Below are 24,872 nucleotides of genomic sequence, written 5' to 3' on the forward strand. Positions count from 1 at the left end.
TGACAATGGGGCGGTCCCAGTGAGGAACATCATTCAAAAACATTGGGCCATCTTACAGATGGATAATGATGTTTCTCCCTATTTATCTGACCACCCCCAAATTACTTATAAGAAAGCTAGGTCCCTCAACAACAGACTTGTGCATAGCCATTTCTCCACACCAACTGTAAAAACATGGTTGGATAGTGATATCGTGGGTTGCTATAAATGTGGCCACTGTGTGGCTTGCCAACACATTGGAGTGGGGAAGACTTTTGTGAGTAATGTAATGGGGAAGAGTCACCACATTAAACATTTCATGAACTGTGGCACGAAAGGTGTTGTCTACAAGGCCACTTGTATTTGTGGACTGGAATATGTGGGCAAGACCATTCGTGAATTTAGGAGGAGAATTGGGGATGTGTTGCATAAGAGGGACACCCCGTTATCGAGACACATCCACAATGCACACAACGGACAAATTGGATTTTTGAAATTCACGGCCATTGATAAGGTCTTCAAACCAAAAAGAGGGGGAAACTGGGATCAGTTACTCCTTCAGCGAGAGGCTAAGTGGATTTTTTATTTGGGTACGGTTGCACCCAAAGGACTTAATGAGCAAATAAACTTTGGATGTTTCATTTGAATTTTTCCTTGGTCTCTTCACCTGCAGTATTTTACCAACCACTATGCCATAATCTCTTTTCTTTTCAATTCACCTCGTGTCAGGATTTTGTTTACATATATGCAATCTTATAGAATTCACACCTTGTCGCCTTTTAATAGACATCCCTCTGTTGTCATCAGAAGGGGTATTTAAGAACAATGTACCCCTGTCATGATTAAGTTTTCTACCTTATGCGGTCCCTTGCCTAATAGTTCTGATTAGTACTGTATATAAGGATAGGCTGGTAGTCATTACATGGCCCAGCACTATTCAATTAGCTGGTTATGTGCTGTATGGAGCACTAGTAAATGGTACCACAATAATACATTACCCTTGGGTTCGCTGGACTCCATGAGTGGGGGCATTTCCACCCTCGTAACTGGGGTATGTGTCATTGATGGGACCAGTAGTGGTATTTTTTGGCATGGACTGAAGGTATAGTGTGCGCACAGTGTTGGTTGCTGTGGGACGCAGAATGAACGGTTAGTGTGGTGCATCTATACACCTGACGTATGCGGCGGTAGTTGTCCGCCTGATCAGGGTGCACATGATGCACCGAGACTTCGGTAGGCGGAGTAATGTCCGCCCCTTATCATTCTTTGCAAACCGAATACCGGCCACCTGTTGCACCTATACATCTGGATGGTACGGCGAAAGTCGGCTATTTTATCAGGATGCACATGACGTACTGAGATTCTGGTAGGCGGAGTTATGTCCGCCCTACGTCATTCCTGAGGGACCGAAAACCAGCCGTGCTTTTATGACGTATACCGGTGCTGTGAATGAGAGAGTCACGTGTCCATTTGGGATGCATTGCGTCACTCCTCTGGACCGGAAGTCGGCCGTTGTTTTTGGGTACACAGGCGGCGCTGGAGTAATGCCCATGATGCCTTGTCACCCCAGGTGATCGGAAGTCGGCCGCTGTTTCAGGATGCACTGTGGCCCTGGTGGCGGAGTAATGTTTATGATGCCCTCCCTCCGGCATGCGTTCCACGACCGGAAATGGCACAGCTAATGGCGCTTGTCCGGGGGTTTTTCCAACAAATGGTCCATGCATATGACACGAGGTAATTAAATATGGCAACAGGTGTTATTAACTATGTGTGATTGCACATGAGGTTAATTATAAATATGCCCTTTTTCCTCCACTACCCGTGGACAGCATAGGGAGTGGAAGGTTTCCTCTCATTATTAGCACTATGGCACTTTACAAGTTTAGTCCCCTGAAGAGTGTACTTGGATGAAACGCGTCGGGACATCACCTGAGGGAAAGTGCAGGGCTGTGCAATTAGGGCTAGTTGTGGACTGCACTTGTCAGGGCAGGAGTCTGGGGATTAGCTGATGTTAGCTTTTTAGGGATATGACATGGCATTGTCTTCCCTTATTTTCATCCTCCAGTTGGACTGAACAGAGGATCTTCCGGGACTCATGACCCATTAGTCTACCTGGTGAGATTGTTCCTATTTATTATTATTCTCACCTGATTGTCAAATTTGTGACCCTGAGAGACCTTTTTGGCAATCTTGTATGATTTTTACATATATGTGCAAACAGGTTATGGCATCTATGAGTGAACATATCTCGATTGCTGTATCCTTTAGATGTTTTTGTCTACCTATGTAACAAACCTTTAGGTGACCATCTACATCCTTGTATCTAGGTTGGGCCTCTTTCTTTTTTGTATAGGGCCCATAAGCTGGATAAGCAGTTGTATGCTGTTTTTTATATTTTCACAGAGGTGACACATGATTAGTATTTTAATTGACGGATTAAAGGTTATATTTTATTTTTCCACCTATTGCTTTATATTATACATCTTATTTTGGGTGAGATTCATGTCAGTTTCCAACAGAAATTGTCTTATGCTTTATGCTGCTGCATATAAAAATAAAAAAAATGACATACTCACCTCTCCGTTGCTGGGGCCAGGTGCCGGTGTCACTGCTGGCACCAGAGATATTCACCTGTCCCCCGGGCCATCGCTGCTTGCTGCTGTCTGGCACGTCATCTGTCAGTGACGTTCAGACTGCAGGGGGCGCGGCGCGCACTAACCATGTCACCGTGCCCTCTGCTGTCTGAACGTCACTGAATGATGACATGCCAGACAGCAGCAAGCAGCGATGGACCCCAGACAGGTGAGTATCGCTATACTTACCCATCCTGGCACGGTCTCTGCAGCTCCCAGCTTCTCCGCGATCTCCCTTCCTGCGTTCAGCGGTCACGTGGTACCGCTCATTACACTCATGAATATGCGCATATTCATGAGTTTAATGAGCAATAGCATGTGACCACTGAAGGAAGGAAGGGAGATAGCGGAGAAGCAACACTGTTTGACAATCAATTTCACATGCTGTTGTGCAAATGGAATAGGCAAAAGATGGAAATTATTGGCAATTATCAAGACACCCTCAATAAAGGAGTGGTTCTGCAAGTGGGGACCACAGACCACATCTCAGTACCAATGCTTTCTGGCTGATGTTTTGGTCACTTTTGAATGTTGGTTGTGCTTTCACACTCGTGGTAGCATGAGCCGGACTCTACAACCCACAGAAGTGGCTCAGGTAGTGTAGCTCATCCAGGATGGCACATCAATGCGAGCTGTAGCAAGAAGGTTTGCTGTGTTTGTCAGCGTAGTGTCCAAAGGCTGGAGGCGCTACTAGGAGACAGGCTTAAAAAAAATCCAAAAGAAAAAAGGACCAAGGAACAATAAATAAAATATGTAAATTTTATTGTTTACAAAAATTGAATAAAAAAGTAATATAACAATATGAAAAAGGGAATCAGCGACACCTAGATGTGCCACACTCAGGCTAGGTTTAGTATGTAAATGGCAAAGTAATTAGTGAAATCCATATGTCACATATATCCAAAATATATACAACTGGCCATAATAGAGCAACAAATATGGAGCTGTAAATAGACAATAGCTGCCAGACAAAGAAATATATGAATAATTAAGTAAGCAAATATCTCTCAATTATTAAATAAAGTGCAATAGTGCAATATAAGTGAACCAAAATACGTACATACCAATAGTGTTGCATAGGAGAAGATATAGCCTGACAGAAAAACTAGCGTTCAATAGTACTGGCCACAATAGTACATAGTGGAGGTATATGGAGGTCAGTAAAGTGCATGTAGTGCCAAAGACCAACCTTGCTGAGATGTGGACAGGGCGACCCCAACGCGCGTTTCGCTTTTTGCTTCTTCGGGGGGGCGCCCACTGGCACTACTATGGTATCGCTGATTCCCTTTTTCATATTGTTATACATTATATATTACTTTTTTATTAAATTTTTGTAAACAATAAAATGTACATATTTTATTTATTGCTCCTTGGTCCTTTTTTCTTTTTGGATATTTGTTGTACTCTTTTGGATGAGCTTTCATGTATTTAGCCTTTTTTTGGGTTTGTCTGGAGACAGGCTATTACACCAGGAGACGTGGAGGGGGCAGTAGAAAAGCAATAACCAAGCAGAATGACCGCTACCTCCGCATTTGTGCAAGGAGGAACAGGAGGAGCACTGCCAGAGACTTGCAAAATGACCTCCAGCAGGCCACAAATGTGCATGTGTCTGCACAAACGGTTAGAAACTGACTCCATGAGGATGGTCTGAGCGCCTGACGTCCACAGATGGGGGTTGTGCTCACAGCCCAACATCGTGCGGCCCTCCAAAGAACTGCCACCCCACACCATTAGCGATCCACTGCCAAATCGGTCATGCTGAAGGATGTTGCAGGCAGCAAATCACTCTCCACGGCATCTCCAGACTCTGTCACGCCTGTCACATGTGCTCAGTGTGAACCTGCTTTCATCTGTGTAGAGCACAGGGTGCCAGTGGCGAATTTGCCAATCCTGGTGTTCTGTGGCAAATGCAAGTGTCCTGCACGGTGTTGGGCTGTGAGCGCAACCCCCATCTGTGGATATCGGGCCCTCAGACCATCCTCATGGAGTCGGTTTCTAACCATTTGTGCAGACACTTGCACATTTGTGGCCTGCTGGAGGTCATTTTGCAGGGCTCTGGCAGTGCTCCTCCTGCTCATCTTTTAGAAAACTCTCCAGGATGTTACACACAGTTGAGGTTAAGCTCACTGGCCTATAATTTCCAAGTTCAGTTTTTGTCCACTTTTTGAATATTGGCACCACATTTGCTATACGCCAGTCCTGTGGTACAGACCCTGTTATTATGGAATCTTTAAAGATTAAAAATAATGGTCTTTCTATGACTGCACTGAATTCCTGCAGTACTCGGGGGTGTATCCCATCCGGGCCCGGGGATTTGTCAATTTTATTGATTTTTAGACGCCGCGGTACTTCCTGCTGGGTTAAGCAGGTGACATTTAATGGAGAATTTTTTTTATCACTGATCATGTTATCTGTCATGGGATTTTCTTGTGTAAATGCTGTATAAAAAGTCATTAAGTATATTGGCTTTTTGCTGATCTTCATCCACCATTTCAGCCAGACTATTTTTAAGGGGACCAACACTATCATTTTTTAGTTTCTTACTATTTATGTAGTTAAAGAATATTTTGGGATTATTTTTACTTTCTCTGGCAATGAGTCTCCCTGTCTCAGTCTTTGCTGCCTTGATTTGCTTTTTACAGAATTTATTTAATCTTCTGTATTTATTACCTACAGTGCTGTGCAAATTAATTGGGACAAAGCATTTTTTTTAAGTAAAATCGTAAGTTGGTTACCAGTCAGTGATTCAAACCAGTTTTAACTGCTTTGAACAGACACTCACACCTGTTCAAAGCAGGTTTACTTAAAAAAATGCTTTGTCCCAATTAATTTGCACAGCACTGTACTTAATTTATTTTTGTCACTTATTGCATCCCTTACAGCTCTATTTAGCCATCGTGGTTTCCTCCTATTTCTAGCATGTTTATTCCCATACGGTATATATTGTGCACAGGTCCTATTGAGAAGGCTAATAAACGTCTCCCATTTTCTTTGTGTATTTTTATATCTCAGGATATCGTCCCAGCTAATTGCACCAAGATCATCTCTCATCCGTTGGAAATTTGCTTTCCTGAAGCTTAGTGTCCTTGTAACCCCTCTACTACACAGCTTATTAAAGGATACATGAGAACTTATTATTTTGTGATCACTATTACCCACGTGACCCCCAACCCTTACATTTGATATGCGGTCTGGCCTGTTGGTTAATATTAGGTCTAGCAGTGCCCCCCCTCTTGTTGGGTCCTGAACCAGTTGTGAAAGGTAATTGTTTCTCATAGTAGTCAAAAACCCATTACCTTTGCTGGAACTGCAGGTTTCGGTTCCCCAATGTATTTCAGGGTAGTTGAAGTCCCCCATAATAATGACTTCTCCTTGAGTCGCAGCTTCATCTATTTGTTTTATGAGGATATTCTCTGTTGCTTCCATTATTTTTGGAGACTTATAACAAACCCCTATCAGTCATTTATTATTTTTCCCCCCTCCCCTTATCTCTACCCACAGGGACTCTGCATTTTCATTAGATTCATATATATTATCACACAGGATGGGTTTTAAGGATGATTTTACATATAAACACCCCCCCTCGCTTATTTGTTCGGTCATTTCTGAACAGACTATAGCCCTATAAATTAACTGCCCAGTCATGGCTCTCATCCAGCCATGTCTCAGATATCTCCACCATGTCATAATTATGTTCCAACAACATTAACTCCAATTCCTCCATCTTGTTGGTGAGGCTTCTGGCATTAGTATACATGCACTTTATGTATCTCTCATTACCTCTATTTTTCCCATAAAATCCTAACTGTTCCTCCCGCACCCCCCCCATGCCACCCCCAATTTCATTATTTGTGCCCAGGTCACTATCTGCACTATCTTCCCCTCCTATAAAATGAATATCCCCCCCCCAATCCCTAGTTTAAAGGGGTCGGGCTTCAAAGGAGACCATGATTTCTGCTGTGTATAGTGCAAGCAATCAGATGACTGCAGTTTCAAGTCCTCTAAAGGGACTATTAAGAACAGTGAAAAGATTTAAAAAGTGTTTTAAAAAATATGAAAATAAAAACTTTAAACGATCCCCTTTTCCCCAATTAAAAATAAAGATAATAAAAAAATAAGAAATACACATGGGGGATCACCGCATTCAGAAAAGTCAGATCTATCAAAATATAAAAACAATTACCCCTATTGGTAAACATCGTAAAAAAAAAATATGATCCCAAAACGACAACATTATGTTTCTTTTGGTCACTGCAATTCCACAAAAAATGCTGTAACAAGCGATCAAAAAGTCACATCTATCCCAAAACGGTATCAATAAAAATGGCTCGCTCTGCAGAAAAATGAATGGCCACACAGCTGCATCGACCGAAAAGTGAACATTTAATGGGTATCACAAAATAACAACACAACTCCACAGATTTTTTTTTTGTACACTTCTGACTTTTTTTTCACCACTAATATAATTAAAAACTGGACATGTTTGGTATTGCCGCAATTGTACTGATGAGCAGAATATTGTGAGGTCACCACAAAATGTACACCATAAAAACAAATTCCTAAAAAAACATTTCCTAAAAAACATTGTCAAAATGTAGCATTATTTCTCTCCACTTGGAATTTTTTTCGCGTTTTACAGTATACTATGCGGTGAAATGAATGGTGTCATTCAAAAGCATAACTCGTCATGCAAAAGACAAGCCCTCATATGTCTATGTGGACAAAAAATTAAAAAAGGTATGGAGGAAAAAACGAGAGGAAAAAAATAAAGCACAAAAACGGAAATTGGCTCCGTCGTGAAGGAGTTAAAGAGAACTTGTCACTTGCTCAAAAAATTGTGTTGAAAAAAATCTTGCAAAAATCCCTGAGCTTCTGTGAATATGCCTCTCTTTTCCGTTTTGCACTGCATCACTCCATTATAGAGAAGTAAATATTTGCTGCTTTAGGACCACACTATGTGAAATCTCTGCTTGCAGTCCAACTGGGCGTTTCTCTAGAGTAATTTTTGGCACGTGTGCTTACACCTATCCCTCCCTGACATTGCCATTCACAGCTTCGTAGCGTCTGAGACTGGTAGGTCAGCTGCCAAGCTGTGATCGGCAGTGTCTAAGAGGGGTGGGGTGCAAGAGCACGCCAGAAAGAAAATTGTGAATAGAGGCCCGGCTGGTCTCCAGGGCAAAGCAAAGTACTGCATTGTACAGGAACCAGGAAAGATGAAAGAGCCCCGGCGCATGCGCACTGTAGTACTTTACTCTGCCCTAGTCAGGGAAGAGAAGTATGCCTGCGCAGGAGTGCAATGCCGGGAAGACTGTGTTGATGACATGGGGACGTGTCATCCACATGAAGCAAGAAGGAGGATGACATTGCAAGAAGAGAGGTGGAGGACCAAGACCAGCGACATCCCTCGGATGGAACCGCATGCAGGTGATTATAATAAAGTCTTTCTTGTCTTACAGGTAGGGTTGGGGTCATATATACGACATTATTGAATGGAGGTGGCGTTATCTCATATCAGTCAAACCTGGTGACAGGTTCCATTTAAATATTACAGTATTAGTAAGTCTATTATTATAGGAGCTTCTATCCCCCAGCTGCAGTTTCTTTTAAAAAAAAGCATTCTGCTATACTGACCCTTCCCGTGTCCAGAACTGTGCCTCTGCTACTGCACCAGGTGTTTGGAATTGTCTGCAAAGCTGCCATCACACTGACATCTTGCCACAGTGTTTTGGTGCAAAAAAACAATAAAAAAAAGCAGGAAATACACAGTGTGAGAAATCAACCTCATGCTTATTTCTACCCACTCATACATGAAGTGTGGAAGTACAGACCTTATTTAGCAGATTTTGTATAGCTCTCTGCTGGTTCTCTTCACCTGCATCTATTTTGTGCCTGCCAATGGAGCTGATCAATTGAGTTTCTTGTTCCAGAAGAGCACAAAGGGCCGCTTTCCTTTCAGCACCAGTGTAGATTTGATTAATTCGCTCCACCTCTTCTTTTCTCCATACTAAAAAAAACACAGTTACAAAAGTTTCTTCAGCATACAATTCTTATTAATTGAATCTAAAATTTGAATATGTACAAATGAAAATCACGGATTAGAAAATGTAATATAAATAGAAACAATTTTTAAATTATTTTTGAAAGCAACAGCATAATGTTTTTCTTAAACAGGGCTCTATATTAAAAATGAACCATACAAGTAAATAGAAAAAAGGGTTTTATTATGCTAAAACCTCCTTAAAGAGGACATTTCACCTGTTTTTAAAGATGGTAACCCTTCTCTGATGTATGACCTACTATTACGTCATATGTTGGCTCCCCGACTTTGATGTTGGCTCAGGAGCTGAGACTGCATCTTTCCTGGCAAATGATGGCTGTGTTATTCAGCCATAATCTGCCTCTAGCAGCCACAAGTGGAGCTGAGCTCCGCCCGCAGCTTTTAACCTCCTGTTCATCACTGCAGTACATCCGGGACAGTAGCATTAAGGCTGGGTTCACACGTAACGGAACTCTCGTGGAAATTACCGTGAGAATTCCAAATTCCATTCCGCGGGAAAATCGCATTTTAAATTCCTGCGATTTTCCCGCGGAAAAACTAGCATTTTGCAAGCGTTATTAGCTTGCAGAATTGCTAGCGTTTTCCAAGCGATCTGTAGCATCGCTTGGAGAACTGATTGACAGGTTGGTCACACTCGTCAAACATAGTGTTTGACGAGTGTGACCAACTTTTTACTATTGAGGCCGCCTATGCCTTAGGCTAAGTACACACGCGGCAGTTTTTTCACGTTTCCGCAGCGGTTTTAACCATGCATTCTTATGGGATTCCGCAATGCTGTGCTAATGCTGCGGTTTTTACAGCGGCGGAATCGCTTCGCGGTAAAAAACGCATCATGCTCATTAATTTTACGCAATCGCGGCGATCCCGCACCCATAGGAATGCATTGTTCTGCTTACTTTCCGCATGTGGCTGTGCACACCATGCGAAAAGTAAGCAGAACATTTGCGGATGGTACCCACGGCCCGGAGGAGAGGAGACTGTCCTCCGGGCTTTGGGTACCATATCCCTGTAAAAAATAGAATTAAAATAAAAAATATTGTTATTCTCAACTTCCGACGTCCCGCGCAGCCTTCCCGCCTCTCTCCACGCTCCCGGTCCCAGTAATCCTTTGCGAGCGATGATGTCCGTTCTCACGGGATCGCGAAGTCTCACGGTCATTTGCGCGATGTCATCGCGAATGACCACGAGACATCGCGATCCCGCGAGAACGGACGTCATCGCGGTAATTCGCGCAAAGGACTACTGGGACCGGGAGCGTGGAGAGAGGCGGGAAGGCAGTGCAGGACGCCGGAAGGTGAGAATAACAATATTTTTTTTTTTTTAATTATTTTTTACATCCTATCTTTTACTATTGAGGCCGCATAGGCGGCCTCAATAGTAAAAAGTTGGTCACACTCGTCAAACACTATGTTTGACGAGTGTGACCAACCTGTCAATCAGTTCTCCAAGCGATGCTACAGATCGCTTGGAAAACGCTAGCAATTCTGCAATCTAATAATGCTTGCAAAATGCTAGTTTTTCCGCGGGAAAATCGCAGGAATTTAAAATGCGATTTTCCCGCGGAATGGAATTCGGAATTCTTGTGGTAATTTCTGCGAGAGTTCCGCTATGTGTGAACCCAGCCTAACAATGTGCCCATCGGCATCACCACAATACAATTGCAGGGCATCGATGAGATCCCATGGCAGACGGGGACTGCTGAAGACCCCCATGTCTAACATGATGGTGCTTGTTTGAATGTCAGCCATAGTAGACCATGATATATACTATATACTGAAATACTATGGTATTGCTATATATAGTACAAGCAATCGGTTGATCACAGATTCAAGTCCCCTAAGAGAACTAATAAATTCAATGAAAAGAAAAGTTTTTAAATATATAAAAAATTATAAAAATTCAAATCAACCTTCTTTTCCCCCATTAAAAATAAAGACACAGAAAAATACATACGGTATACTGCATGTGCTACAAAAGTCTGATCTTTGAAAACATAAAATTAATTAACTCAAGCGGTAAAACCATAACGAGAAAAAAAATCTAAACAGAATTTTGATTTTTCAGACGGCGCAACACTGCAAAAAAAATGCAATAAGAAACGATTAGAACAATAAATGTATCACAAAATGGCATCAATAAAAATCAGGAAAGCCTGCAAAAATAAAGCCCACACACAGTTCTATCTAGTGAAAATGTTTTTAAAAAATGAAAAGAAAAATTGGAACCAGCTCACCACATCCTGCGTTATGTAGCCCAGCATGCATGGAATGACGTTCTGACCAAAACGTGCAGTATAGAGACAAGTTGGAAAAATGCTAGCTTCTGGCAACAATTCATAAAATTATGAAAATCCTTTATTAAAAACATTATAAAATTCCAAAAATTCCATGGCACATTGCGGGGGGGGGGGGTTGCCAGGGATAAAACATCACCTAAAAAGGGAGCTTTATTTTGCAACAATATTGCATTTTGGATCTTCAACTTAGGAACTAGATCACCTGCAGGTCTCAACTTGCGCCGTGATATTTTGTGTCATGGTTAGGTTACTTTTTGTGCTGCAAATATTTTATTTTCAATTGTTTTAATCCATGTATGTAATTTTTGTGCAATTAATAATTCTTTGCACATGTTTTTTGTGTTTTCATGTTTTTTTGTTGTATTGCTCATTTATGCAGCTTTATATCATGTGACTTTTTTTGTCCAATGAGCATCCTTTACTGGGTATTTAGGACTGATGGGTGATATTTCCCATCAGGCCTTGAGGAAGAATGCTGTTTGCATTCGAAATGTGTTGCCATGTTGTTCCCTGTCCCTCGCAATGTGCCATGTGCCATGTATTTTTGGAATTTTAAAGTGTCTTTAATAAAAGATTTTCATATTTGTATGGATTGTTGCCAGAAGCTGGATTTTTTTCTACTTGTTTTTAAAAAATGGCAACACAAGCAAAAACATTTAACACATTTTCAATTTTTTTCACTTTTTTGCAATTTTGCCAATTTTTTTTTTCATCTTCCAGTACATCACAAAACAAAATGGATGGTGTCTGTCAAAAGTACAAATTGTCCTTTTGAAAAACAAGTCCAACAGACCTGAGTGTAATTACAACCACTTTCATCTCACAGCAGTCAGTGTGGGGGGAAGAGGGATGAAAGTTTATTTATAAAAACCCCGCATTGCACACGGACCAATGATTCTCCATGGGGTAGCTTCCATCAGCCGTGTATTTTTCGCGCAAATTTTACGGTCCGTTGTCAGCGTACTATGGCGAAATACGCCAATGCAAGTCTATGGGTGCGCAAAAAAAAACGCTTTACACACAGACAAGATGTGTGACATGCGAGAAATACGTACCCGGTGTCCTTTAGAAAAGCCGGCAATTCAGTGCGCGATACAGTAAAATCACACTGACAGGTTTATTAAAGAAATGAAAGAATAGATATATACACACAGAATACATATATATATATATATAAATATATATACATGTCATTGAGACACACACATATATATATATATGAAATGAAATGATGTCAGTGAGGCTGCGCGGAGTCCCCAGCTGACCTGAGGTGAACTGATGAGCATGGAAAAAATGCAGAAACTTTCCCAGGGTAATTAGTTCATCTCAGGGCAGCCAGGGAGGCTGCGCAGAGATGAAGTAATTCATTCTGGCAGTGGTTTACATGGGGCTGGTCGCATTAGCACCAGTCCCTGTGTAAACCACTTAACCCCTTCTGATGGATTGCAGCGGGGGACCTGACTAAACAGCGGAGAGGTAAGGATACGGTTGCTTTTTTGTTTTCTTTTTGTTACAGGTTGATGGTTTATTTTTGGATTACCAGAGCAATAAATCTTGTCTCGTCGGTTAGTGTGACTCCAGCCTAATAGATCTGCACTATACCACACAGTAACTGCAGAGATCACGGAGAAGAGCAAGGCTATTTGTAATTACATGTCTCACACAGGAGAAAGCCTGCTCTAAGCTTATCTAGGGGTGGGCTTTTTTTGCCCTCGTGCTTTTGATTGGTAAATGTCATACAAGGGAAAAAGTACACAGCCCCAGTAAAAATGTCACCATTCTTATTCTGTTTCAGCTTTCCGTTCTTTTTATAGCATATGTATAAGTGTACTTTTTTGTATTTATTGGATGGTCTTAAAAGACTGTGGAATATTGAAAGTAAAAACAGCAGAATTGCAATAAGGGTACAATGGTACAAAATGTAATCTTATAGCAGTGCAATGGCATATTTTAATATGCTTTCCACTAAACACTATGGTTGTGGGCACACAGTGCGTTTTTTATGCTTTTTTTCAGCCGGAATTGGCTCAAAAACACTAGGGAATCCTTATGCCAGCAAAGTCAATGAGAATCCTGAAATGCTGTGCACATGATCAGTATATTTCCATTCAGGATTTGCTGTGCATTTAAATCCGCAGCATATCAATTGTTTGTGCGTTTTTGCCTGTGTTTTTGAACCATTGAATGCACAGGAAAAAAACGCACCAAAAACGCGTCAGATTTTCCGCCGCGTTTTTGCTGCCGAAAGATGCAGAAACCTTGCAGAAATTTCTGGAAGCAAACACTCAACGTGCGCACATAAATTAATACTTTTTGCAATTCAAATAACACTGACTGACTGTTTCATGTGAGTCATACTTCTTCACCTGCAACCTGACACAAGGTTTCTTTTAAAAAGTAAATGAAAGTAAAGACATTCTCAAGTGGCTGGATATACACATTTAGATTCTGAATCAGTGAAAATCATTTCCTGATCGCTTCATTGGGGGATACAGGGAACCATGGGATAGTCTGCTGCCACCTGGAGGTTGACACTATTATTACATTCTAAATTAAAATTGGCTCCTCCACAGTACACTATACCTCGCCTGCTAACCTCAGGTTCCCTCAGTTTTGTTTAGTGTCAGTTGGATGCAAGGTCTGTCCCAGATTTATTTTATTTGTAAAGTTAGGCATTAACCATTTTTCCTTTTGCACTGCGCCTCCTCATCTCATCAGGCCCCAGCTCTCACAACCAAAAGCAGAGGTCGCACCCCCCGGCTGTTTAATTGCCTCAATGCTGCGATTGAAATCAATACAGGATGTCATTGTGAGGGCCCGATGGTCGTTATGGCAACCTGAGGTCGATGCACTGTATATGAAGTTGGCAAACTATCCTAGGAAAAGTTTTGTTCCAGTCTCGCTGTGTGGCTAAGCAGAACTGTACAGCCACATTATGGGACAAATTTCGGTGCCATTTTTACCCATTTCCCAGTGGGAAAATGTAAAATCTTGGACTAAAACACCATTTTAATCATTAATCATCAAATTTAATCATCTTTTCTTCACTGCCCAATGGTATAAAATTCTGTGACACACTGTGGTGTCAATATGATCACTGCACCCCTAGATTAATTCTTTGAGAGGTGTAGTTTGTAAAATGGGGTCACTTATGGGGGAATTCTGCTATTATGGCACCTCAAGGGCTCTTCCATGTGGATCATGGCACACAGGAGGTGTATCTAAGGGGGGTCAGGAGGGCAGTAGTCCTGGGCACACCAGCAGGGGGCGCCATTGGGCCACTTGGTGCAGCGTCTGTACTTTGCCACTCCCCGGACTGGGAGTCAGCCATTTTCTGAGCTGGTTGTCAAGCTGACAGCCAGCTCAGAAAAGGTGTGGTGCGCCGACTCCTAGGTTATGTGAACATGCTGCTGATGTAACTCAATGGCATGCAAACAACATAGGTGGTAAGTGCTCTGCTTGAGCTGAAGACACCAAATATTATGTGTAACAGGGGTGGGGAAGATTTGAGGACACAGTTTTGGGAGCGAGGAAGGGAAGGGTGTGGACATAATATGGGGAGCAGGACAAATTTGAGGACACAGTATTAGGAGGAAGGGGAGAGATGGGGGCATGTATGAGGAAACTGTCATGCTCGGACATTGGTAAGTACGGCAGATGACACAGCATATAAATACAATGGGATGGAAAAAGGAAAGGAGGCCCTAACGGTAGTGAGCGGGGGGATGGGAAACCTTCTTACACCAACCTGTGCCTGTCTCTAAGCTTCTCTATCGCCTTATGCGGGTCCTTTTCCCCACTGCAGACACGTGTCTAATCCCTGACTGTCACCTCTACAAAGCTTGGCTAGTACACTGGTCGGCAAGGACACTAGCATCACCACTGAAGATGATAACTTTCATGCCCGCCATGTCTGATATGCCGCATGACCCGTGGAGCAGTGTGCAAGCGCACCTGTCTTGCCCATCATGTCTTGTGTGCTGCATGAACCATGCAGCAGTGTGCACGCGCACCTCACTGTTATATCTGTCATGTCCATTATGCTGCATGACCCCTGGAGCAGTGTGCACACGCACCTCATGACTATTATGCTGCATGATCCCTGGAGCAGTATGCTCGTGCACCTCATGACTGTTGTGCTGCGTCACTCCTGGAGCAGTGTGCATGCGCACCTCACCTCATAGCTGCATGGCGTTGCTGTGTGCGTGCCCGTCTCTGCTCTGCCTGCTGTGATCATCACTATGGTCCAGTAGGATCTGATCCAGCAATCCTCCCTATGGTCCTGGAGTCCCTGATCATGTGACCCTTTCTATGTCCAGAAGTATTTGATCCAGCAATCCTCTCGATGGTCCTGGAGCAGTGTGCAGACGCACCTCATGACTATCTGATCTATCTAGCCTCTCTATGATCCTGGAGGATATGAACCAGAAGGATATGAACCAGAAGTCCTCTCCTGGTCCTGACCCGGAAGTGCAGGTGCTAATGCCCTATATCAGACTGAGTATCGTGTTGCTTCCTTGCATGGCTGCTTGGTCTGCTCGGTCGCAATCTGTATTCTGTGCCCCTGCACTCTGCCCTGTTGTGCGTCTCTGCACACGCTCTGTGCTTGTATTCTGACTCTTGTCCCATGCCACGTCTTGTGTTGTCTTTTGTGCCATGTGTTGTCTTGCTATTCTTTGACTTGTAGTACTTCCTATGTTCTCTGTCTTTGCCTGTGTTCGCCATGTCTTCTTGTCCTTGCTATGCTTTGCCTTGTAGTACTTCCTATGTTCTCTGCCTTGCCTGTTTCGCCATGTCTGACCTCTGCTATTCTGAGCCTTGTAGTACTTCCATGTTCTCGTTCCAGGGCGGCACGGTGGCTCAGTGGATAGCACTGCAGCGCTGGAGTCCTGGGTTCGAATCCCACCAAGGACAACATCTGCAAGGAGTTTGTATGTTCTCCCCGTGTTTGCGTGGGTTTCCTCCGGGCACTCCGGTTTCCTCCCACATTCCAAAGACATACTGATAGGGAATTTAGATTGTGAGCCCCATCAGGGACAGTGATGATGATGTGTGCAAACTGTAAAGCGCTGTGGAATATGTTAGCGCTATATAAAAATAAAGATTATTATTATTATTATTATTCTCTGTCTCTGCCTGGTTTTCCTTACTCTGCCATAGGGTGCTCTCCTGCACATTCCATGTCTAGTCTCAAGGTTCTGCCATGACCCGGCTCTGGGCTTCGGCCTACGCTCCGCTGCTAGACTCTGTCCTATGGTGCTATCTAGCACATTTCCTGGCTAGTCTCAAGGTTCTGCCTTGACCCAGCTCTGGGCTTTGGCTTACGTTCCGCTGCTAGCCCTATACTCTGTCTGAACTGGTTCAGTGCTTCTGCCTACGTTCCGCTCCTTGTTCCGTACTTTGCCTAGCCTTGCTTTGCCTTGTTTCTTGTCTTGCCTTGACTTGTTTCTTCACGTGCCCTTTGCACGTGCCTGGCCTTCCCTCGCCCGCCTGTTTGTGCCTCAGCCATGCCACGCTATACGTGCCCGCCTGTCTGTGCCTCAGCCGTGCTCGTCAGCCAGTGACTTAGCTGTGTCCGCCTGTTGTGCCTCAGCCATGCTTGCCCCTTAGTCTTGCCCGCCAGTTTGAGCCTCAGCCCAACCAGCTAGCCAGTGCCCCAGCTGTGCTTCCTTGCACCCACGCTGCCCCCGCACTGTGCATTGCGTGCCCTCTTAGCACGCGCAGGCCCTAGCCTGCTTCTTCACATACCTCCCCGTGCTTCTCTAAAAGAAGCCATGAACCCTGCCCTGAACCCTGCCATGAACCCTGTCGTGTCTCTAACATGCACAGGCCCTAGCCTGTACCCAGGCATGCCCTCTAGCATGCACAGGCCTTAGCCTGAACCCTGGCGTGTCTCTTAGCATGCACCCTGACTTGAACCCTGACCCTGGCGTGTCCCTCGGCATGCGCAGGACCTTGCCTTGAACCCTGAGCCTGGCGTGTTCCCTAAACATGCACCATGCCTAGTGTGTTGTGAATTCACTTTCTGGCCTACCTCTGGTTACTAGTGAAGGTAGTGGAGCTGGTTACATTGAAAGAGGGGTCGCGAGTTCTCTTTCCGGGCTCCCTCTGGTGGTTACAGGAGGTAATGGAGCTGATCTAATTAACAGAGGCCTGCCACCTGATAATGAGGAGGACGATTGGACATCTGGAGTTTTTGACTGGACTTAAGACAACCGACTCCCTCTATCCATGCTGCTGATTTTTTACTGCCTCCTGAGGTCTTAGTTTCCACCTCAGTCCCTGCATGCTCAAGCTAAGTGTTCTTTTGCTATTGTTCACATTTGATTTGGTTATGTCTATTCAGTTTTGTGTGGTCAGCCAGCCCCGGCTGGGGCTGTGCTGAAATTTCCATCCTTATGTTACTGATTGTGCCAGTTTGTTTTTGTCCCTTATTAGATTGGCCTCTTTTTGCTCTGCTTTCAGAATATGCCAGAGTGCTGATATAGTGGGCGAAGTCGAGTGACTTCAGTATTTTTCTATCAGACGTGTTGGACATTTTTTGCAGGGTTTTTTGCGTGATTGTAGACAGTGTCTTTCCTTTCCTGTCCTGTCTAGTTAGTGTGGGCCCCATCGTTTGCTCAGCCTATTTTCCTACCTGCGTTTGTGTTTTCATCTTGTCTCACCGACAATATATGTTTGGGGGCTATCTATTCCTTTGGGGTCTGCTCTGGGGCAGTTTAGATTTCCCCTTTCTTGCTTTAGGCTTATTTAGTTCTCCGGCTGTGTCAAGGTGCCCAGAATCATCGTAGGTACGCTCCACGGCTACTGCTAGTTGTGTGGATAGGATCAGGGGTCTGCCATCCGCTTAGTTACCAACCTCTCTGGTTTTCTGTGGCTTAGCTTGGTCTTGCTTTCATCCTCGGTGACCCAATCATAACAGAATCATCAGCCTAAACCGCAGATTCTAGGGTACTCAAAAGCAGGAGAGAATTGTAGAAAAAAAGAAAAAAAAAGCGTCAGAATTTTTTTTTTATATATATATATATATTTTTTTTTCTTTTTCTCTGGGGCCGTAGGAGGATTTTTTCTTTAATGGAGATGTGTTTTCTGGGGATCGGTCTAAATTTTTGAATTTTAAGAATAATTGTAAACGGTTTCTTGCCTTGAAGCCTAACTCATCGGGGAGCTCTGTGCAGCAGGTTAAAATTGTCATCTCCTTGCTGCGCGGCGATCCCCAGGATTGGGCTTTTTCTCTGACACCTGGAAATCCTATTCTGACTAATGTGGACGCATTTTTTCAAGCCTTGGGGTTGTTGTATGATGAACCTAATCCTATTGATCAAGCTGAGAAAACCTTATTGGTATTGAACCAGGGTCAGGATTCAGCAGAGTTATACTGTCAAAAATTCCGAAAGTGGGCGGTCCTTACTACATGGAATGACGGTGCCTTAGCAGCTCTCTTTCGGAAGGGTTTATCAGAAACCGTAAAAGATGTTATGGTGGGATTTCCTGTTCCCTCTGGTCTTGATGATTCTATGTCATTAGCCATTCAAGTTGATTGGCGTTTACGTGAACGTTGTCACGGTCACGTGTGTCTGGACGCAGCGAGTACCGCAAGACGAACCAATGTGACACACGTGACCCTGGATACACCGCCTCCAGTTGGGCAAATTTAAATAATAGGACATGCAGCTGGATACACCGCCTCCAACTGGCGAATTTAGATATTACACGTATATATAAAGTAGTCTGGAAACCCCGCCTCCAGTAAGGCGAATTTAAATAATAAAGGGGAACCTGGGTAACATTAACAATGGTGGGCCCTGCAATAGGAAATAGGGAAGTGGAGACCTCCTGAACTCCCCTGAGCCAGTGTCCCTGCACTCCTAACGTTCCCTATGCCGGTTCCGCACTGGGCAACGCACAGGAACCTAAAAACCCTAGCTCGCCCTGAACCTAAACCCTCACTAGGGAATTGGTCGGCGCGGAATCTAATCCCACCACTGCACTAAACACATATGAGGGAAAATGACAATAGAGGGGAAACACCACTTAGCTTTGCTCTGTTGCGTACGCTCCTAGCAACAGAGCCCACCACCTGTGTGCATCTTCTCCTCCATCTGGATCCATCACCATAACTGGATCCTTCACCATAGTGCAGCCTTGGAGCAGAGTCCACCACCAATTGCAGAAGTCCAGTAACAGAGTCCCAAAGATGAGTTCAGCTCCTGCCCAAAAAGTCAAGCATGCTTGAGTCTAGCTCTCAGCAACCAAGTCCCGCATGCTGAGTGCAACTCTCTCCATAGTCGTCACTCCACCAAGCCATGCAAGCACTTCCTGCCGACACCATAAACTGTGACTCCACCACGCCATGCCAGCCCTTCTTGCAGACCACATAGCTGCCACTCGTCCCCTCTAGCTGGGCTGCGCAGGACTCATGTTCAGCTCCTTCCTCACCCAGGCTTGCTTCCCAAATCATGAACACAATATCACCCACAGTCATCAAACCCACCTGAACTCTTTTAAAGAGCCTCACACCAGATTTATAATTACGTGCACTAAACCAAAGAAACTAAAGTGCACTACCACTCACCACCACCGGGGCAACTTAGAATGACCGACACCACGTGTAATAATTCTAATGGCCACCGGGGGCAGTCACATCACTTTGGCACCTAGCCAAAGGGAAAAAAGTTCACTTATCCATTTACTTGTCAGATCCACCTTGGATCATGACAAACGTAATACTACACGAGAGGCATTGCCGCCTTTTGAACAAACGTCTGAACCCATGCAATGTGATAGGGTTTTGTCTAGGGCGCAACGTCAGGAGTTTAGAAGGCGTAATAAGCTGTCTTTCTGTGGAGACGCCTCTCATACTATTTCTGTCTGCCCTAAACGAGAGAAACGTTTTGCGCACACATTTGATGTGGGCAGTGTACAACCTAAGTTCCTTTTGGCAATTACTCTGATCTGCTCCTTATCTACATTTTCCGCTAAGGCTTTTGTAGATTCAGGAGCAGCTTTGAATCTGATGGATTTAGACTTTGCTAAACGTTGTGGTTTTCCCATGATACCCCTGCGGACTCCTATTCCTTTGAGGGGTATTGATGCTACTCCTTTGGCGGAGAATAAACCCCAGTTTTGGACCCAGGTGATAATGCGGGTCGCCCCGGACCACCAAGAAAATTGTAAATTTTTGGTGCTGCGCAATTTGCATGATACTATTCTGGGTTTTCCCTGGTTGCAAACTCATAATCCTGTTTTGGATTGGAAATCTGTGTCTGTGGTGAGTTGGGGTTGTTAGTGTGTTCTTAGTGATACTCCTGTTTCTCCAACTCTCCCCAGTCTCATGATATTCCTGATTATTTGGCTGATTTTTCTGATGTATTTAGTGAGAGTAAGTCTGCGTCTTTGCCTCCTCAAAGGAGTTATGACTGTGCAATTGAGTTAATGCCCGGGTGTAAATTTCCCAAGGGTCGGCTTTTCAAGTTATCGGTACCCGAACATGATGCTATGCGATCTTATATCAAGGAGTCATTGGAGAAGGTTCATATTAGACCATCCTCTTCACCCTTAGGTGCTGGGGTTTTTTTTGTGACCAAGAAAGATGGTTCATTAAGGCCTTGTATTGACTATCGTTCCCTTTACAAAATCACTGTTAAATATCAGTACCCGTTACCCCTGATTTCTGATTTATTTTCCAGAGTTAAAAGTGCCTGTTGGTTTACCAAGCTTGACCTCAGGGGGGCGTATAATCTTATTCGCATCAAGCACGGGGATGAATGTAAGACGGCGTTTAATACTCCGGAGGGACATTTTGAGTACCTGGTGAAGCCTTTTGGGCTCACTAATGCCCCTTCTGTCTTCCAACTCATTATGAACGATATTTTCCGGGACTTTGTGGATAAGTTTTTGATCATCTATCTGGATGATATTTTGATCTTTTCCAGTAATTGGGATTCTCATGTGGAACATGTCCGGACTGTGTTCCGGATATTGAGGGAAAATTCCCTGTATGTTAAGGGATCGAAATGCCTCTTTAGTATACAGAGGATTTCATTTTTGGGATTTATTTTCTCTCCATCGGCTATTGAAATGGACCCAGCCAAGGTACAGGTCATTTATGATTGGGTTCAGCCCACTTCTTTGAAGGCTCTCCAGAAGTTGTTGGGTTTTGCTAATTTCTATCGTAATTTTATAGGTAATTTTTCTGGTATTGTCAAACCACTAACTGATCTGACCAAAAAGGGCGCTGATGTGGTGAATTGGTCTTCAGAGGCAGTCTCGGCATTTCAGGAGCTTAAGCGGAGATTCACTTCTGCTCCGGTTCTACGGCAACCTGATGTCTCACTTCCATTTCAGGTGGAGGTAGATGCTTCTGAGATTGGTGCAGGAGCTGTTTTGTCCCAAAAAGATCCGGTGACTTCTAAAATGAATCCCTGTGCCTTCTTTTCCCGAAATTTCTCCCCATCTGAACGTAACTATGACGTGGGGAATCGGGAATTGTTGGCCATGAAATGGGCATTTGAAGAGTGGAGACATTGGTTGGAGGGAGCTAGATATCAAGTTGTGGTCCTCACCGACCACAAGAATTTGATTTATCTTGAATCAGCCAAACGCTTGAATCCTAGACAGGCTAGGTGGGCCTTGTTTTTCACGCGTTTTAATTTTGTGGTCTCTTTTCTTCCGGGCACTAAGAATGTTAAGGCGGACGCCCTTTCTGGGAGTTTCTTTGAGGATTCTCTTACTGTGACCGAGCCTACTGCCATTCTAGGTGAGGGGGTAGGTCTTTCCGCCATCTCGCCCGATTTGAGACGTGCCCTGGAGGAATTTCAGGAGGACAAACCTGAGCGTTGCCCTATGGGAAAATTGTATGTTCCTGACCAGTGGAGGAAGAGAGTGATGTCTGAAATTCATTGTTCCGCGTTGGCTGGTCATCCAGGTATTTTTGGTACCAGAGATTTGGTGAGTCGGTCTTTTTAGTGGCCGGCCTTATATCGTGATGTCAGGAATTTTGTGCAGTCCTGTGAGACTTGTTCTCAGTCTAAACCCTGTTCTCGTTCTAGTGGGTTGTTGATGCCCCTGCCGGTGCCCAAGAGGCCATGGACCCATATCTCAATGGAGTTTATTTCTCATCTTCCTGTCTTTCAGAGAATGACTGTTATCTGGGTGATTTGTGATAGATTTTCTAAGATGATCCATCTTGTACCACTCCCAAAGTTGCCATCTTCTTCAGAGTTGGTGCCCTTGTTTTTACAACAGGTAGTTCGGTTGCATGGGATTCCTGAGAACATTGTGTCGGACAGAGGAGTCCAGTTTGTTTCCAGATTTTGGAGAACTTTTTGTTCCAATCTGGGAATTCAGTTATCTTTCTCCTCTGCGTTTCATCCTCAGACCAATGGGCAGACTGAGAGAACAAACCAGACTTTGGAGTCCTATTTGAGATGTTTTATATCTGCTGATCAGGATGACTGGGTCTCATTTTTGCCCTTGGACGAATTCGCGCTAAACAATAGAGCTAGTTCTGCCACTTTGATGTCGCCCTTTTTCTGTAACTTTGAGTTTCATCCTCGATTTTCTTCAGGGCAAGTGGAATCTTTGACCTGCCCACTTGTGAACACTGTGGTAGAGAGAATGCAGCAGATTTGGGACCAAGTGGTGGATAAGTTGTCCCTCTTTCAGGAAAAAGCCCAATGGTTTTCCAACCGGCATAGGATCATTGGTCCCCGGTTTAAAGTGGGTGATATGGTTTGGTTGTCATCAAAGAATATTCCTATGAAGGTTGCGTCTCCAAAGTTCAAGCCAAGATTCATTGGAACTTATAAGATTTTGGAGATTCTTAATCCTGTTTCTTATCATAGAATCATAGAATCATAGAATCGTAGAGTTGGAAGGGACCTCCTGGGCCATCTGGTCCAACCCCCTGCTCAAAGCAGGATTCGCTAAATCATCCCAGTCAGATGTCTGTCCAGCCTCTGTTTGAAGACTTCCATTGAAGGAGAACTCACCACTTCTCGTGGCAGCCTGTTCCACTCATTGATCACTCTGTCAAAAAGTTTTTTCTAATATCTAATCTGTGTCTCCTCCCATTCAGTTTCATCCCATTGCTTCTAGTCTTTCCTTGTGCAAATGAGAATAAAGTTGATCCTTCTACAATGTGACAGCCCTTTAGATATTTGTAGACAGCTATTAAGTCTCCTCTCAGTCTTCTCTTTTGCAAACTAAACATTCCCAAATCCTGCAACCTTTCCTCATAAGACAGGGTTTGCAGACCGGTCACCATTCTGGTCGCTCTTTTCTGAACTTGCTCCAGTTTGTTGATGTCTTTTTTAAAATGTGGTGCCCAAAACTGGACACAATATTCCAGATGAGGTCTGACCAAAGAGGAGTAGAGGGAAATAATGACTTCACGTGATCTAGACTGTATGCTTCTGTTAATACATCCTAGAATTGCATTTGCCTTTTTTGCTGCTGCATCACACTGTTGACTCATATTCAGTCTGTGATCTATTAGTAGTCTTTTCGATTGGCTCTTCCAGTTACGTTTAAGATCCATAACGTGTTTCATAAATCTCTGTTGAAGAGGTTTGTTGAGCCAGTAGTTCCTATGGTGGCACCTCCTGACCCTGTATTGGTTAAAGGCAATGTGGAATATGAGGTAGAGAAAATATTGGATTCTCGTTTGGTAGACGGAGACTCCAGTACTTAGTCAAATGGAAGGGTTATGGCCAGGAGGATAATTCTTGGGTCTCTGATTCTGACATTCATGCTGATAGATTGGTTCGTGCTTTTCACCGTGCCCATCCTGATCAGCCTGGTGGCGTGGATGAGGGTTCAGTGACCCCTCCTCAAGGGGGGGTACTGTTGTGAATTTACTTTCTGGCCTACCTCTGGTTAGTGAAGGTAGTGGAGCTGGTTATATTGACAGAGGGGTCGCGAGTTCTTTCCAGGCTCCCTCTGGTGGTTACAGGAGGTAATGGAGCTGATCTAATTAACAGAGGCCTGCCACCTGATAATGAGGAGGACGATTGGACATCTGGAGTTTTTGACTGGATTTAAGACAGCCGACTCCCTCTATCCCTGCTGATGATTTTTTCCTGCCTCCTGAGGTCTTAGCTTCCAGCTCAGTCACTGCACGCTCAAGCTAAATGTTCTTTTGCTATTGCTCACATTTGATTTGGTTTTGTCTATTCAGTTTTGCAGGGTTTTTTGCGTAATTGCAGACAGTGTCTTTCCTTTCCTGTCCTGTCTAGTTAGTGTTGGCCCAATCGTTTGCTCAGCCTATTTTCCTACCTGCGTTTGTGTTTTCATCTTGTCTCACCAACAATATATGTTTGGGGGCTATCTATTCCTTTGGGGTCTGCTCTGGGGCAGTTTAGATTTCCCCTTTCTTGCTTTAGGCTTATTTAGGTCTCCGGCTGTGTCGAGGCGTCTAGAATCATCGTAGGTACACTCCACGGCTACGATCAGGGGTCTGCAATCCGCTTAGTTACCAACCTCTCTGGTTTTCTGTGGCTTAGCTTGGTCTTGCTTTCCTCCTTGGTGACCCAATCATAACACTAGTGTGTTGAACCCTGCCTTGCACCTTGCCTTGGACCCTGGAGTGTCCCTAGCACGCACCCTGCCTTGCACCTTGCCTTGGACCCTGGTGTGTCGTGGCACGCACCCTGCCTTGAACCTGGAACTCTGCCTTGGACCTTGGCGTGTTTCCTAACACGCACGATGTCTGGAGCTCTGTCGTGCCTCCTTGCCTGAACCCTGGTTTGCCTGCCGGATGCCCGGAACCTGCCAATCGCTGCCAGAGATCGTAAGCCTGATGACTGCAGCCTGATGTCCGGAGCTGATGTCCGCAGCCTGATGCCCTGATCCTGTCGATTGTTGCCAGCTGTCCAGAGTCCGATGCCATCGAGCCCTTGCCTGT

The 24,872-nt window shown here is 44.2% G+C and overlaps 1 protein-coding gene across 1 annotated transcript in view; it reads right to left on the reverse strand.

Moving 5' to 3' along the window:
* Nucleotides 1-24,872, reverse strand: part of IQUB (IQ motif and ubiquitin domain containing) — a 103,694-nt gene that overhangs the window by 38,418 nt on the left and 40,404 nt on the right. Inside the window, exon 9 of the mRNA XM_073573405.1 lies at nt 8,441-8,616. Coding sequence (XP_073429506.1) covers nt 8,441-8,616 — 176 coding nt within the window. The remainder of the gene's footprint in view (nt 1-8,440; nt 8,617-24,872) is intronic.

This window comes from Dendrobates tinctorius, unplaced genomic scaffold (genome assembly GCF_039654945.1).
Source record: "Dendrobates tinctorius isolate UK_male_01 unplaced genomic scaffold, ASM3965494v1 ptg000035l, whole genome shotgun sequence".
Taxonomy (NCBI): domain Eukaryota; kingdom Metazoa; phylum Chordata; class Amphibia; order Anura; family Dendrobatidae; genus Dendrobates; species Dendrobates tinctorius.